Genomic DNA, 15,524 nt, shown 5'->3' with positions numbered 1-15,524 from the left:
GGAAGTTCCAGGTGGTCTCCAGGCCTCCTTTGATCCACACCAACCAGGGTCCCTTGGACAGATCAGTCAGTGTAATCACTTGTGTTTCAGAGCACTCAGGGGAAACAGTAGTGCCCCGTTTCCCTTTCATGGCATGACCTCAGTGGTGGCAACCATAGTCTTGAGGTGATACAGACCTCTGTCCAAATAGGCTTCTCTGTTGTCCTTATCTAACTGAAAGGGCAGCAGATAAACATTAGAGACAAGCTGTCTTGGTGAGCCGCAGAAAAACAAGAGAGAGGAGAGACGGGTGATGGTGCCCACCTCCAATGAACACTGTTTCAATTCAAGTGGAGAAAACTATTGGCAAGGAGCACCATGGCACGGAGCCCACTTAAAGCTTGCCATGCACTGCTTATTTTTAGCTGACCCTTTAAGTTTACATCATTGCCGTACCGCAGTCCAACTTCTGACACTCATTGATGTAGAGGTCCAAACCATATTTGCGCAAGCACCCGACACTAGCAAGGTCAAGTTGGGGTGCTGCAGACCAGATGCAGTGGCAGCTCATCTTTGTTCTCTGGAGCAAGAGGAGTGCGTTTGTCTTGGATGAGTTAGAAGCAGACTTGCTGCCAGCTTCTTTGAGCAAGTGCTCAGGCAGCAACCAAACAGGTTTGATACCTCAAAATCAGGGGAGATCTTGCATTTCACTTAATGTTTCTGAGAAACTCAATACTCAGGTTTTTCTTATCAGGATGTCATTATTTTATTGTTCTGTTAAACAGTAACATCACACGCATTCCTGCTTTCTTATGTATATTTTATGTATCATTTCAGGGCGCATGATTGTTTTAGGCACCAGAAAAAGAGACAGGCTTTAACTTATCTCTGTCCTTTAGTGCGAGTGTGGGAGAGCTCTTCGTTGATTATCTGTTGCCACGGTAACTGTTAGACACAAGCCTGTCTCTGTTCGGCCAGTCATGGACTGTGGTTTACCATTATAGAAGCCCTAAACATTGGTCCATTAAAATCCCTTCAAATCGTGGTTATTTAGACATTTTAGGCCTCTTTCCCTGTAATAGTTCCCACATGTTTCTCAAGAGATATCAATCTTATCAAGCAAAATACTAACCAAAAGTGAAAAAAGTAGTTTCACGTAACCAAACAACTTCTTGTAAAGCCTCATATTTCCATAAACCACATTCAGTTATTAACGTTAGCTGGAGGGCCGGCAGTGGGATTGCCAAAGCATTTTTTTTTCCTCTTCACTAAGGGTGCTTTAGAGTTTTGTGTCAATAACTATGAAGTGATTATGCAAGAATTTCCACCAAGTGAGAAAGTGTATTCTAAACTACTTTTATGTTACCATTCTCTGTGACGTCAGAAAATTGTAGATATTTTGGCTTCACATTCATATCATGCTTCAAATTGATGGTCACTGATTGTAAAAATGGAAACTCTCCTGTGAGCCAAGTTCAGTGAGTGTACAGCTCTGCACTACACACGGAGAAATATATTTTCACTGTATTGTGGCTTATCTCAACCAAAAATGGTGGTTTACATGCCACAGATTAGCACTCATAAACACTATTCATTAGATTGCTCGGAGAACGCCTCCCGAAGAGCTTTGCCAACAGATTATGTGATGATTTATGTGGTGTGAAACTTGTGGCCGCGACAAGCCGTGAACTAAATAAGTGCAAGATTTAGGTTTGGTGAAAATAAACACAGAGTATATTACACATTCATGAAACACATTCTGTTGAGAAACATCATATTCCATCACTTCATCTGCAGCTGGCTTTTTCCAACACTGGTTTTCCGTTCGTTTCATGATTCATGGTTCTTGCTTCTCATTATTCTTTCTTTTGCCTCAATGTAATGTGAAATCTGTCTGGTCCTCTCTTGAAACTGTCAATAGTATCTCTACATATAAATGAGGTGTACATGCTATCTGAAGACAGGAGCTCCTGGCTGGAGTGCTTTGCTCTCTTCAGTTCTTTGAGAAGGGAGAAAGTGGTGTAATGGACATAAGAGTCCATCGTTTGTAAGCGATCTTAATGATTCCAAATGTCTTCACAACTTCAATTTAAAAATGAATGCATCTGATGTCTGAAAAGTTATACATCAAAATGTTATGTCAACTATTTAATTTACTCTGTCTACTATGTAGTCTCTAACCATGATTTAATTTTTTGACCCTTAAAAACCTCGACTCCGGTCAATTTGTTGGCCAGTTTACAACTTCTGAATAACTATCAGATGGCATGCCATGACGTTTTGGGCAAAAACAAGCGGCCACACCTGATTTTAAGATATTAAGCCAATGCAGAATTGCCAAAGAACTGCAGTTCTTTGGATCAGCTTAGACTGGCAACACAAGAGAGTCAGTCCCCATCGATGGTCTATATGGCTTCACACTGTCATTTTGTTTGTATGACACATCAGTTTGAATCTCGTTAAGGCTTAGAGTTCTTCATAATTGACACTGTGTGGCTTTGAGTCACTGGTGGGTGAGCATGTGGTTGTCACCAGCTGGTGTACACCTGATTCTCAATTCCATGTGCACCCTCTCGGCCTGTTGTCGCTGGTGTTCAACAGTCAGGTGCTGCGAGGATGGCAACAGTGAATTAGCTTCAAAAATGCTCTTCAGAAACCTCTGGGGATGTCTTTATTAACAGTCCATATGCCGATATTAGCATGCAGCTTAGTACAACCTCAGGGCTGCCAGCAACAAGAGGAGGCTATAATGTGTTTCTGCGTTATCACACCCTCATTGCAGTTTCTTCTAAACACAGAATAACTTGATGAAATGATTCTTGACACAACAGTGACTACCAGCGTTTAGGATAGCCATACCCTGGCAGTTAAGATAGAGAGCACTCTCAGCAGAAATGCGGGTTTTCTAGTGCAAACCCTCTCAACAGTGAGGCCATAAGGAGGAGTGACTTCCAGGCCTCCGATAATTTGTCTCTTTTTGTTTAGTTGGGCCCACCAGAGGCTGCGCTCTGTCATCTAGCTGGGCTTCCAAACTTGACTCAAAGCAGATACTGAGCCAGTGAGCCAGGTTGAAATATTATCCACAAATGCACACATTCACATGAGCGGTTATGAGGAGCTTCAATGCACTACTGCTGAGTTGTGAAGCAGCATCCGTCACACTAACCCCATTTAATTTATTCCCATCTTGCTGAATGGTAGATTTAAAAAACCTCAAGTACCTTGACCAACTGAAATCCTCCACATCTGGTATTTCTCACCAATGAACCGAGGATGTGGGGGTGTAAAAGTTTTTAAAGCAAATGTTTATAATTCCTGCCACAGCAGATTATGGCCTCACTGAGCAACTGTGAGGAAGTAATAGTTTAATGGTATTGTTTTTATGATGAAACTCTGTACTTTGGACTGTTGTGATTTTACGACACACTGTAAATTTGTTACTGGTGTAAGCTTGTTAGATTTTCACTGTTTTCCGTTCAACAGCCCCATTTAAAACACAGGTTACCGTTTTGTTGTTGTTGTTGTTTGTTTTTGTTTTTATATTTACCTCTCTTCTTTTGATTCTTACAGAACTTTTTTGCAATCGTTGTTTTAATTCACCTGAAAGGGAATCTGTTTCCGTCAGGAAAATGAGTCAGGAAATCTAAAATGCTTTTTTAATGACTTACTGTTCAAGCAGGTGTTTTCCAGTTCTGCTGCCAAAATAACACCTCTCTTTTTTATGCTTTTTGCACCCTTGGTCACTACAGAAGAATGTGTAAATATTTTTCCTTTTTGAATATTTTTTCTTAAACAGTAGACATTTCATCATTTACATCATTTTGGCCTCAGCCACTTTAGCTGAATATATAAAATCTGTAGAACACATGGGTGGACTGATGTATCAATCTGTGCAGAACCTTATTAAACACAGGTGTTCAAGTGCTGAAGCCCGACTCCTTATAAGTCCTGAGCAGCCAGTCACAAACCATAGAGACTGATAAGTTTAATGGATGACAGCCTGAAGGATGGATGCCATTGCCTCTGGGTTTGGCACTCTACGGTAGTTAGAAGGAAATAAAAACGGTATATCACCCTGCACCAAAGCCTGGACTCCAAAGACTAGCAACACACGGGCAAAATCTTCACATTATCCGTCAAGCATTCTCTCTCCGGGACTCAGAGAACATAGAGTTCCTCCATTTTAATCTTTTCTTTTACAGTTATATGGGTCTATAAAATCTAGCGTACAACAAAATCGAGTGATGTAGCATAGTGCTGCTCCCCAAATCTGATATTTATGGTAACTGTTTCATTTATAGCTGCCATTTATGTGTTTTTAACGTTTGTATAAAACTACCAAAGAGTGACTTCCAATGCCTGCGTGGCACAGAAGTTCACAGAAGTTAGTTCGTTTTTCTTTTTGCTTAGAGAGTATATGCACCCTGACAAGAGATTTATTGGTTTAAATTTGTGCATAAGCCTTGCACAAGTTTGGTGTTTTCCTCCTGCTGAGGGGCATCAATCATAAATTGTGATCGGTCTGTCTTGAATGAGAGATGGATGGTCAATCCTTGTCCTTATTCCTTTTAGACTGACGCTTGCACAATCATCTAGTTTCTCCGTTGTGTCGGCCCCTAACCTAAACACACACTTTCATGCAAATGAAGGTCATTTGAAGTTCAGCCAACCTGTTGGTCCAGCAGCTGTAAAATGCACAACCGCTGAATACACATGTGAGAACAGATAAAATATAGCCTGTGTTCCTTGTGATGACAGAATGGCTGAGGTTAAATGCTGTAAACTGTGTTTAGTGCCTGTTCTAATTGAAGAGGTTAAATGGTGGTGGCTTTTCAAGGAAATGAAATGTTCTTAGAGCAACATAACATATTATCTTTTCAGTCATTTGCTGCAAAGTGATTCAAGCAGTGCTGAGAATGAAGGTTCAACTGGGCTCCATGTGTGTACGGAAAGGCAACTGAAATGTGCAGAAATTAGTGTATATTTCAATTCTGCAAGGAACAGCATCTCATCACTTCAATGGTGGCCTTTTTGGGCCTAATCAGAGTGTTGCGTTCAGGTATAAGATTGAAATAGTCAGATTTAAAAGTGGTAGGAAACTGCAAGAGAAATTGTTTCTGTCTGTAGCTGCAACTGTCTGAGGTGTAGTGAAGTTAGCTTGAAGTAAAAGGGATTTAACAATCCTTGTTTCTGTGCTGTTTGCATGACCGTGTTTAGTACGAAGGACTTTTATAGGGTAAATGTTGATTTTAAAATGAAAGAAATGTTTGGGTTGATCTTAGAGAGTTTCCTTTTGTTTCGCCTGCTTGGATTTTCTTCTGCATGGAGTTAAACCCAAACAGAAAAAAAAAACAAAAAACCACGCTACTCTCTGATATGGAAAATAAAAAAAATAAAATAAAATCATTTATCGCATTGTATCCCTGATGCAGTCAGTTCCAATTTCATCTGTATGAAAATGAACAGAGAACATTCCTTGGTCTCCTTTCTGTATAAACTGAATGCTGAATGGCGCCTCTCCAAACCGGACTCTCGACAAACTTGCCTACCTTGGCACTAGGCCACACAAGTGTAACATATCATACACTCTCTGACAGAGGCATCATCACAACCAGACAAACTTGGCCTTCCATGGAATCTGGTGTCAAATAGGCCTTTTGAAGGCCTACTCTAGTTATGTGCTGATGGAAATCATTGGCTCGGGTGATAAAAGTATAATACTGTCTTGGGAGTACTTTCTAATAATTTATTTATTCATTACAAAATTGCCTCTCAGCCGGACTGAATCCTGTAAAATTAATTTAGAGAGACAACTGTATTAGTTCAACTATTCTTGTTGAATTTGAAGCTGTAGGGTTTATTTGTTTTTTTTGTTTTTTTTTTTTATTTGCTTGTCAAAGTCGACTGAGTTCCTGCTTTTGGTACTTTAGGTGGTTATGGTTTGAATAAGTACTTAGAGCTTATAACTGAACAATAAAAAAATGTATGATATGATGGTATGATGATTTTTTTTTAGTCAACCAGAGAAAGGCCTAACCTCAGTGTGTCCCTCTTCTTGGATGTATTTCTTCTTCGTCTTTTCTTTCTGTTTTTTTTGGTCTAAACAAAGTTATTCAGCCACCACATCTCTTATACAAGTTCAAAACGTATTTTCCTCTACACATTTTCATCTACCTCCTGTGACCCTTGTCATTGACTTCTAATTGCAAACAGCAGCCTCCTCAGGTAATGATGGTCTACACGAAACGCTGCAGACAGAGATATTGAGCAGGACTTTTTGGCATATGTCAACGTCCTGATGGAAACAGTGTTGCACCCCCTTCTGGCCTAAAAACAGCATGGCAATATAATATTTCCAGGAAATTAAGAGCTTCTATTATTCTGCCAAAAATATTTTTTGCAACTTGTTTGGATACCAAATTAAGAGATTTAAAATTGTATTTATTGTTTGTTACGGACACGTTTTCTTTGTTCCGTAAAGTGTAATGATCGTTTGTCTCTCTGACTTTTCTATTCTTCCATTTTAAAAGATTGGCCCTCATGAGCTCAGAGAAATTTCACACATAATCGCTGCAACACGCCGGCGTCCTTGTGCGTGGTCGCATTCACCGGCGCTCTCTGATTGGTCCGCGTCACGGTCGGTTCCTGATGACGTTTTTCCGGCTTCCCCGCGCAACACGTGTACGCCGTGCCCGTTTACAGGCGAAGGGGAAAACAGCGACGGAGCCTCCGTTTTCAGACACTTTCAACCGGTGCCTGTCGTTTCTGTGTCCGTAACAAGCGGCCAAAATGGTGAAGCCTCGGTTTAAGGGGAAAAGCTCCATAAACCCCTCAACGTCCAGCAGCAACCCCGGTGAGCTAACGGCCCCGTTAGCCGCACCGTTTGTTTACAGCTAATGCTATATATTTTTAAATGTATTAATTTTGATGCTAGCTGGGCAATACTGTACCAGGGGAAATGCATACATGGCTAATTTAACTTTCCTGGGTTTGGTTGGTCTATAATGTGTCAGAAGCAGTCACACAGCTCTGGGTGAATAAAGTAAAAGTTATCTGTAGCCGCAGCTCTCCCCTGGAGCTTCAGGCCTCTTACATTAGACACCGAAGGTTTCAGCTTTAAGAGGAGTTATTCCTAAAAACCTGCTTCTGTTTAACTGGTCTTAGTTTCTCTGATGTTTCTTTAAAAAGTGAACATAACCTCAGCTGACATAGCTGAAACTGTCATGTAGAAGTACTGCTTTATGTACAGCTCTCTTAAATATAATGTTCTGTGAAACCTACTGAGACGCTTTTCGGAGCGAAGTTTATATTTCCAGTATTGACTTGTAATAACAGTATTGTGCACGTCTTACAATGTTTACTGTAGGGCTGTTATGTTTAACTTGTTTTACATAATAAATTGGCAACTGAATTTATACTCAGAATAAGTGTGTATGTGTGGTTTAAAAACGACAAAAGCATTCAAGCTGTGTGTGTATTTCTCAGATCGACCCAAGGGTGCTGCTGGGAACAACATGAGGGACCGAGCTACTATCAAGCGTCTGAATATGTACAGACAAAAGCAGAGATGGTAAATGATGATTAATAGTTGCATTTTCATTTATTTAATTATTATAATTTTTATTTTTTATTTTTTTTTTACAATTTGGCAAACTTTCTAAGTGGAAGCGAAACAGAGGAGTAAGTGCACTGCCAAAACTGACTCTGAATTTGTGTTTCCAGTAATAGCCGTGGAAAAGTCATCAAGCCTCTGCAGTACCAGTCCACAGTGGCTCCAGGGACTGTAGCCAGAGTTGAACCAAACATCAAATGGTTTAGTGAGTGCGCTTCTAGGTTGTCTGTCTTCTCACAATGTCCACTGTTTGCTTATTATATTCTCTCTTTGTTGAAGCAGACCACTTTGGATCTTACACCAGAATTATTTTTGCATGCATTTATGTTTTATTCAATGAAAGGTAACAGGATTTGTTTTTTCACCCAGCATGTTAAATGGTTACTCTTTATATTTCCATCCCCTGTATTTCAGCAAATACCCGTGTGATCAAACAGTCTTCACTCCAGAAGTTCCAGGAAGAGATGGGAGCAGTGAAGAAGGATCCATATCGTGTGGTGATGAGACAAAGCAAGCTCCCCATGTCCCTTTTGCACGATAGGGTCAAAGCCCATGTGAGTATGAGTAAAATGATATGAGTATATGCCTCTTTTTACTGCTCCAAAAAGTGTTTTCAGACCTAAAATAATACAGAAAACAAGTTCATATTCAGTCCAATCTTTATGGTTAGTTAGGCTCTTCTTTGCTCCTCATTGATGAAGGGCTTTTTTTCTAGCTTGACACAACTTGAGCCCTGCCTCTTAGAGCCTGTTTTGACCTGTTCTCTCCGTGCACTTCACCCCTGCCATTTGCCATTTATTTTCACCCTAATGTTCCTGAGGGAGATAGACAGAACTGAAACAGAACCAATCATATGTTGGAAAGAAGCTGAAGAAATAGATACTATTTGGGATCATGCTGGTTTTTCAGGTGGAAAAGTTACAGCCTAGCCCAAGGCAGCTCTCTTCAATGTCAACCAAAATACACAAAGGGTCACAGTGGGGCACAGTAAGAACTGAATGAGGATTTAAGTGAGGCCTGGTGTTCATCTCACTCAATATCTCAATATCTCTCTAAACAAGATACTGAGGAAACAGAGGCATGATTGTCATCACTCGATAGAATCCAGGCGAAAATGTCAAAATTAAGAGACCACTGCAAATTTTTCAGAAATCAGCATCTCTACATATATGATAGCCATTCCATTCCAGTGTCTGTTGAATTCCAACACAAGCACTCCTCGGGTACTGATTAGGTGATTACATGAACCAAAGCTTATAAATCTTTAACTAGGAAAAACAATTGCTGTGGTCATCACTATGCAATAGGACCAACTGGGTGGTAAAGCAATCAAAAGTAACTGGAATAAAAAAAAAAAAAAAAACAAAAAAAAAAAACTATTGACCATGCCAAAAGAAAAGTTTTATTTGAGAAAAAGAAGGGTTCCATTCTGGCTTTACTGGCAGAAGGATACAGTGGGCGTCAAGTTGCTTCCATCTTTAAAATTTTTAAAACAGGGTTTCATAAGAACAAGGTCAAGCAGAAGACACTGGAAACAACAAAGCTGCAATCTGGCAGAGGCTGAAAACGAGTGACCAGGATGACTGTCACCTCATTTGAATGTCCCTCAGGCTATTTAAGCAGATTTCCTAAAACATTTCATGATATTAAATATTTTGTGTTGCTTTAATCTCTTAATTGATTGAGGAAGAGACCTAATGAACCTATTTTTTTTCTACAGAAGGCTTTCCATTTTTACTCCCGTATTATGGATCCAGATAGGTTTCCTAAACCCTCAAGAAACAACAGATTCACAATATGATCTTTTAAAGAGAGAGGAAAAAAAACTGTGCATCATGTGCACCATGCTTCATAATATGATATTATCTACACATTGGTCTTGCACAGTGAAAGTGTATTATATCGGATAATGGATGCAGACTCTATATTGTCATATGGTTTCTATTAAATTATTCCCTGGAAAATAACTGAAGAGAGAGAGATCTCCAGAGCGTTGATACAAGTCTGATCTGATAAATGTCTTTTTTTTTTTCCCCTCCCTCTATCTTTCTACAACTGCAGAACTCCAAGGTGCACATTCTCGACACAGAAGGTTTTGAGACCACGTTTGGGCCTAAGGCTCAGAGGAAAAGGCCCAGTCTGATGGTGGGGGATGTTAAGGACCTCGTACAACAGGCTGAGGCTTCAGCCCTGATCTATAGTGAAGAGAAGGACAAAGATCTGGTGACAGAAGACACCGGAGTTCGGTAATGTCCTAATAGGAGACGTGAAATATGTTATGAAATGTTGTATGAAAATTGAGTTGAAATATATATTATGTTTGTTTGTTTAATTTCCAAGTCTCTTTTTGCAACAGGGAAGAAGCACGTGAGGAAATCTTCAAGAAGGGTCAGTCCAAGAGGATCTGGGGAGAGCTTTATAAGGTATCATTTCTTAGTTCCTCTCAGTGCTCTACTCAGTTCGCTACTAATAAAGAGTTATTGTTCAAAAGAGTTGATGGGACAACGGTTTTATTCTTGTAGGTGATTGACTCATCTGATGTCATCATCCAAGTGCTGGACGCCCGTGATCCCATGGGAACGCGCTCCAAAAGCATAGAGTCATATCTGAAGAAGGAGAAGCCCTGGAAACATCTGATCTTTGTGTTGAATAAGTGTGATCTCATCCCCACCTGGGTCACGGTGAGATATTTACAACATGTTCCGCTTTCTTTTTAACCTGTTTGAATGGGAGGGAATGCATCTGCCTTTTCATGGTAATAAATCACACAAATTGGTTTTTTTCCCCTTCCAGAAACGGTGGGTAGCTCTTTTGTCTCATGAGTACCCAACTCTGGCTTTTCATGCCAGCCTGACCAATTCCTTCGGTAAAGGCTCCCTCATCCAGCTGCTCAGGCAGTTTGGCAAGGTGAGCACATTTTTAATAAATCAAAACGTTACAATCATTAGCCTAAACCATATAATCTTCTGATAATGAACCACAGTCATTACTAAGTTTGCGTGTTCGTTTATTTATTGCCTTGGATATTCAAATTGTACCTCTTTGGTTGTTATGTGGAGCTGTTTAGATATTTTCTTAAGTTAGATTGTATAATGCTATTGATTTATTCCTCTTCACTATAATCAGAATTAATTTCTTTAAATGTTCTTAAGCACGTCTTCTCAGTAATTGGCATGTTTAGGCAATAGGTACTTCTTTTCACTAGTGTCAGCATGATAATGTGAGTTTTGAAGACATTTTAGTTGGTAGAGTGGTAGAGAGCAGCTCTATAATATAATTATTTAATAATATCTAATTGCAGGCAACATGGCAATTGAATAAATGGGTCTACTCAGAAGTAACAATGGAATCGCTGATTCCATTAGATATATGCTTCAATGTGAGGGTGAAGCTTGATTTGTTTGTTTTTTAATTTACTGGATTACTTAAAAGGCATTTTTGGATCCTTCCTCTGGTAATTTTATCAAAAAAATATCTCCTCAAACATTTACTAGATCATAACCTACGTCCCAAAGCAGACCTAATGTTGCATTGATGAAAGGTTTTGTCTGAACTCACCTTAGCATGCGATGTGGCGTAGTGGCTGTGGAATGAAGCGTGTGAGGACCCGAAAGGTCAAGAAATCAAAAGGGTTTGATGTTCAAATGGAATGTTCTCGTTAGATTTAATTTTGTGAGTTAAAGAGGCTTTTATGAGAGATCAGAAAACTTGTGTGTTCCTTTACTTGTAAAAGTTTTTCTCTTTTGGACCGTATTCACCAAAAAATCAGGAGATAACAAGGAAAAAAAAAACTTTTTCCAAAACAGTCATCAGAGTTTTCCTCCTGTTTTTAAAAGGTTTTGGACTTTTCATGACTGTCTTGTTTATATGAAAACTTCCCTTTTAAGATATTCTTTGGTATGTGTTTTGAACAAACTACATTGTACTTTTGGAGTAATAACAAGTCCACTTATTTTATTGCTGATGGCAACAGAGCCTCTAAAATTACCTCCATGAACTGAAGACAGACTGAGACTGTTTTCAAAACACAACACTCTGACTTTGCTTCTTGTCTCCCACAGCTCCACACAGACAAGAAACAGATAAGCGTGGGTTTCATTGGCTACCCAAATGTGGGAAAGAGCTCAGTCATCAACACACTACGGTCTAAGAAGGTCTGCAATGTGGCACCACTTGCTGGAGAAACAAAGGTAATATTGATGCGTCATCTCAACCAAGCTGGAGGTGGCCGACCTGTATAGCTACAATTATTTATGTCTCTAACGGTTTGCATACATTGTGGCTTATGTTAACATTGAAGACAAGATTCAGGTGTCAAAACTGTGCAGTCCATCTCAACATCGTCTGATGTGGCTTAAACTCAGAGACACATAAGCTCTCAGGTGAAGCTGAAGGAAGGTTGGATTCAGCAAAAAGGCAATTTGAGGTCCAAAGAGACATGCTACCTTTCTAAATTCAGCAATTGGTGATGGCTTCAGCAGAAGAGTTCTTAATGTAACTGAAAATCTAAGTGGAGAAGAGGCCAAGAGAAAGAACAACAACCATTTTTATCCTTAATTTCCTCTCTCTTGGGCTGCTTATCCCATTTGGAAACGAACAAGGGTCTGGAAACCCAAATGTCCAAACAAGGGTCAAGGGGAAAGAGAAGAAAAAATATATTTTACTTTTCCATGCTTGCGAAAGTTGTGAACTTGGAGCACAGCAGCAGAGATTTACTTGCACACCTACCCAGTGATTCTGATGGGCCTGTGGCCAGCGCTCTCTTTATTTCCCACCTTGTCTTTGATTCTCACCACATATTCAAGGCTGTTTATTGACCGCTAAACAAGCTCATGATCCACAGCACTGCTGTTACTCTTTCCTTTTTTTCTTATGACTGCATCTGTGTGATTAGGTATTTTAAGACCCTTCTACTTAATGAAAAAGTCATAAAGGTTAAATGAAAAGAGATGTGATTGTGAATTCGGGACTTGTGTATCCTAAATATATATTTTTAGAAAAGCAAGCTTCTCTTTGTCAAACTGAAATGATTTTACCATACACCCAACATTTCTCTTTTTCCATTTTAGGTGTGGCAGTACATCACTTTAATGAGGCGTATCTTCCTCATTGACTGCCCTGGTGTTGTCTACCCTTCAGAGGACAGTGAATCTGATATTGTTTTAAAAGGAGTGGTAAGTCTCTGTTCTATTTTTTATTTTATTTTTTTTTATCTAGTGAGCTTTCATTGTAGCTGCCCATAAAAACATTTTTTGCACATCACAGCAATGATTAAACAATAGCATCCAAAAAACTCACAGTTACTCACGATAATCCACCGACTGCTAATGTGGCATTTTTTGACAGCTCCTGTGTAACTGGAGAGTGATGAACAAAGACTTAAAAGTGGTTAGGTTTTCATAAGGCTGATACCCAGCTGTTAAAAAATGCCTTGATCAGCTCTAGTTCTGATCCTCCACATCCTTTTTCCGGATCACAGCTTTAACATGAATGCCACACAGCCACCGTAACTGAATGGTTGCAGGTTTCTAACCTAGATTATTTTTTTTTTCCCCTTCTTTTTCTCTTACCTAATGTAGGTTCAAGTGGAGAAGATCAGGAACCCAGAGGATCACATTGGGGCCGTACTGGAGCGGGCCAAACCGGAATACATTCAGAAGACCTACCGCATCCCCAACTGGGACTCTGCTGAAGACTTCCTCGAGAAGCTGGCATTTCGTACTGGCAAACTTTTAAAGGTCAGAATGTTCCTCTTTCATTTTCTTTCTTGAACCTTAACTGAAAACTAAAAGCTGCTTTGCCTCAAGTGCTTGTTCTTTTGATTTATTTTTTATAAAAAATCTGCCGCAAAGGTTCTAACAAGCCAAGAATAGTATATAAGCCAATATTCCATATGTGGTCAGTTTTTTGTCATGTTCATTATGGGCTGTACAGTTTACAGCTTTCAGTTAAATATTAAACTGTATGTGAGCCATGAATTAAACTCTATAGTTAGAACTATGTATTCCTTGTACTGCGCAGGGTGGGGAACCAGATCTCACTACGGTCTCCAAAATGGTGTTGAATGATTGGCAGAGAGGACGTATCCCCTTTTTTGTGAAACCCCCTGGACCTGAGGGAGATCAAGAGGTGAGACTTTACTGTATTTTCCACTCTTGTTTGTTCAGTAGATTACTTTTATAACCGTACACAAATCTGTGCCCTAACGTCAACCTGGTTTTTACTGTTATTTTTAATACAAGGAGCTTTTGCCAGTTGAAGGACCCTCAAAGGTAGCTGAGAATGTGCAGGAGGAACAGCCAGACAATCTGGGCGCCATGTCAGAGGAACATGAGGAACACCAGCAGCAGCAGCAGCAGCAGAGACAGAAGGAACAAGTCCAGAAGATTCTGGCTAATGTGCGACAGAACTTTGGCAAGATCAATGTGGCACCTGAGTTCAGCGAGGAAGACTTGGTTCCTGTGGAGATGCCTGACCTGGACATGTCCGAGTTCTCCAGTACCGATGATGAACAAGATGGTGAGGAAGAAGAACGTGGAGAGGGAGAAGGGACCAGTGTTGAGCAAGCTGATGGAGAAATTGAGGTTTCTGAACCTGCAACCGCTGAAAATAGCAAAGCAAATGGCAACAAGAGTTCACGTGAGGTAATCCGTGAGCTGGACGAGAAGATTGCTAAATACAAGCAGTTCCTGGACCGGGCCAAATCCAAACGCTTTTCTGCTATCCGGTCAGTCACAATCACTAAACCTCACTAACCCCCCTTTTTTTTTAAATCCTTATTTCCTTTATCCAGTGAAGTTAATTGAAGATTCATGTCCATGTTAATCAGGCTTTTATCTCCTGAGAACTAGCAGTAACCAAATAGTCTAATTGGCTAACTCAAATAACACAAATAACATAAAAGAAATAATTTACTATTTTCCTTCTCTTTGGACAGGATACCAAAGGCGCTCTCTGACAAAGCGCTTGCAGACATTAAGACTAAACAAGCAGCTGCAGCTAAGCAAGCACAAAAGAAAGGTATTCCATCAACATGTTTGTCATGACTTTGTATGGGGCTGAACACAGAAAATTGTGACAAAAGATATATGAGATTTATATAAACGCACAAGAATCAGATTTGTTAATCTGTGTTTAAATTCAGCTATGAACCAGAGGAGCAGGAAGAGGACAGCTGAGGAGGACGAGGTGGACACTAAACTGAACAGATTGACCTCTAAACAGGTATGTGGTGTTTGTTCTCTCTGATGCCGAACAGACCAACCTGATAATTAATCCTCTTACTGATATAACATAAATGAAGATCAGAGCTCTGGTGTTTTGCAACAGAATAATTCATCAATTGTTTTCTTTGTCTGTTCCAACAGAGAAGAGCAATGGATCGTGCCAAGAGGACAAAGAAAGTAGGCTCTCGCTATTACGAAACGCACAATGTGAAAAACAAGAACAAGAACAGAAAGGCCCCAGCATCAGCCACAGAGGGCCAAAAGGCCAAAAGATCAAAGCACTAGACTGAGGTTAAAACAAAACATGTAATAAATCCTTATTTAAATTGGCCAAAGATGCCATGTTTTTATTGAAAATACAAAGTTGATAAAAGGTGGAAGACTGAGTAATGTTAAATGGTCCTTTTTTAAGTGGCCACTTCATGCCTTATCCTAATCTCAGCTGTCCCTTGGGAAACCGACCGTATTTTACCTTTGCAACTTTCTTTTTCTGTTCAACACCTTTCTGTTTTTGAATGACAATTCATTCAACATTTACAAGTGTAAAGCTCTCTTGACGTTCAAGAGAAATGTATAGTAATTGTTTGAACTGTATTTGTCATGTCATACTATTAAAAAAAAATAAAATAAAATAATAATGCTAATTACATTCATGTATTGATATCATTGAGAAATAATCCAAAGAAAAGACAAGCCACAATCTGTTG

General features: G+C 39.7%; 1 protein-coding gene across 1 annotated transcript; it reads left to right on the top strand.

Annotated features, from left to right (window-relative positions):
- Window positions 1–6,654: 6,654 nt before the first annotated feature.
- Window positions 6,655–15,466, top strand: gnl2 (G protein nucleolar 2). The gene is made up of 16 exons (XM_029503558.1): window positions 6,655–6,832; window positions 7,465–7,549; window positions 7,702–7,796; window positions 8,006–8,145; window positions 9,653–9,837; window positions 9,948–10,014; window positions 10,114–10,272; window positions 10,385–10,498; window positions 11,653–11,781; window positions 12,661–12,765; window positions 13,171–13,329; window positions 13,613–13,720; window positions 13,834–14,318; window positions 14,529–14,611; window positions 14,736–14,815; window positions 14,959–15,466. Exons 1-16 carry the CDS (start codon window positions 6,769–6,771, stop codon window positions 15,100–15,102), a joined length of 2,202 nt encoding a protein of 733 aa, XP_029359418.1. The 5' UTR covers window positions 6,655–6,768; the 3' UTR covers window positions 15,103–15,466.
- Window positions 15,467–15,524: the final 58 nt, after the last annotated feature.

The sequence above is a fragment of the Echeneis naucrates genome, chromosome 6 (genome assembly GCF_900963305.1).
Source record: "Echeneis naucrates chromosome 6, fEcheNa1.1, whole genome shotgun sequence".
Taxonomy (NCBI): domain Eukaryota; kingdom Metazoa; phylum Chordata; class Actinopteri; order Carangiformes; family Echeneidae; genus Echeneis; species Echeneis naucrates.
This window is presented reverse-complemented; position numbering and strand designations above follow the sequence as displayed.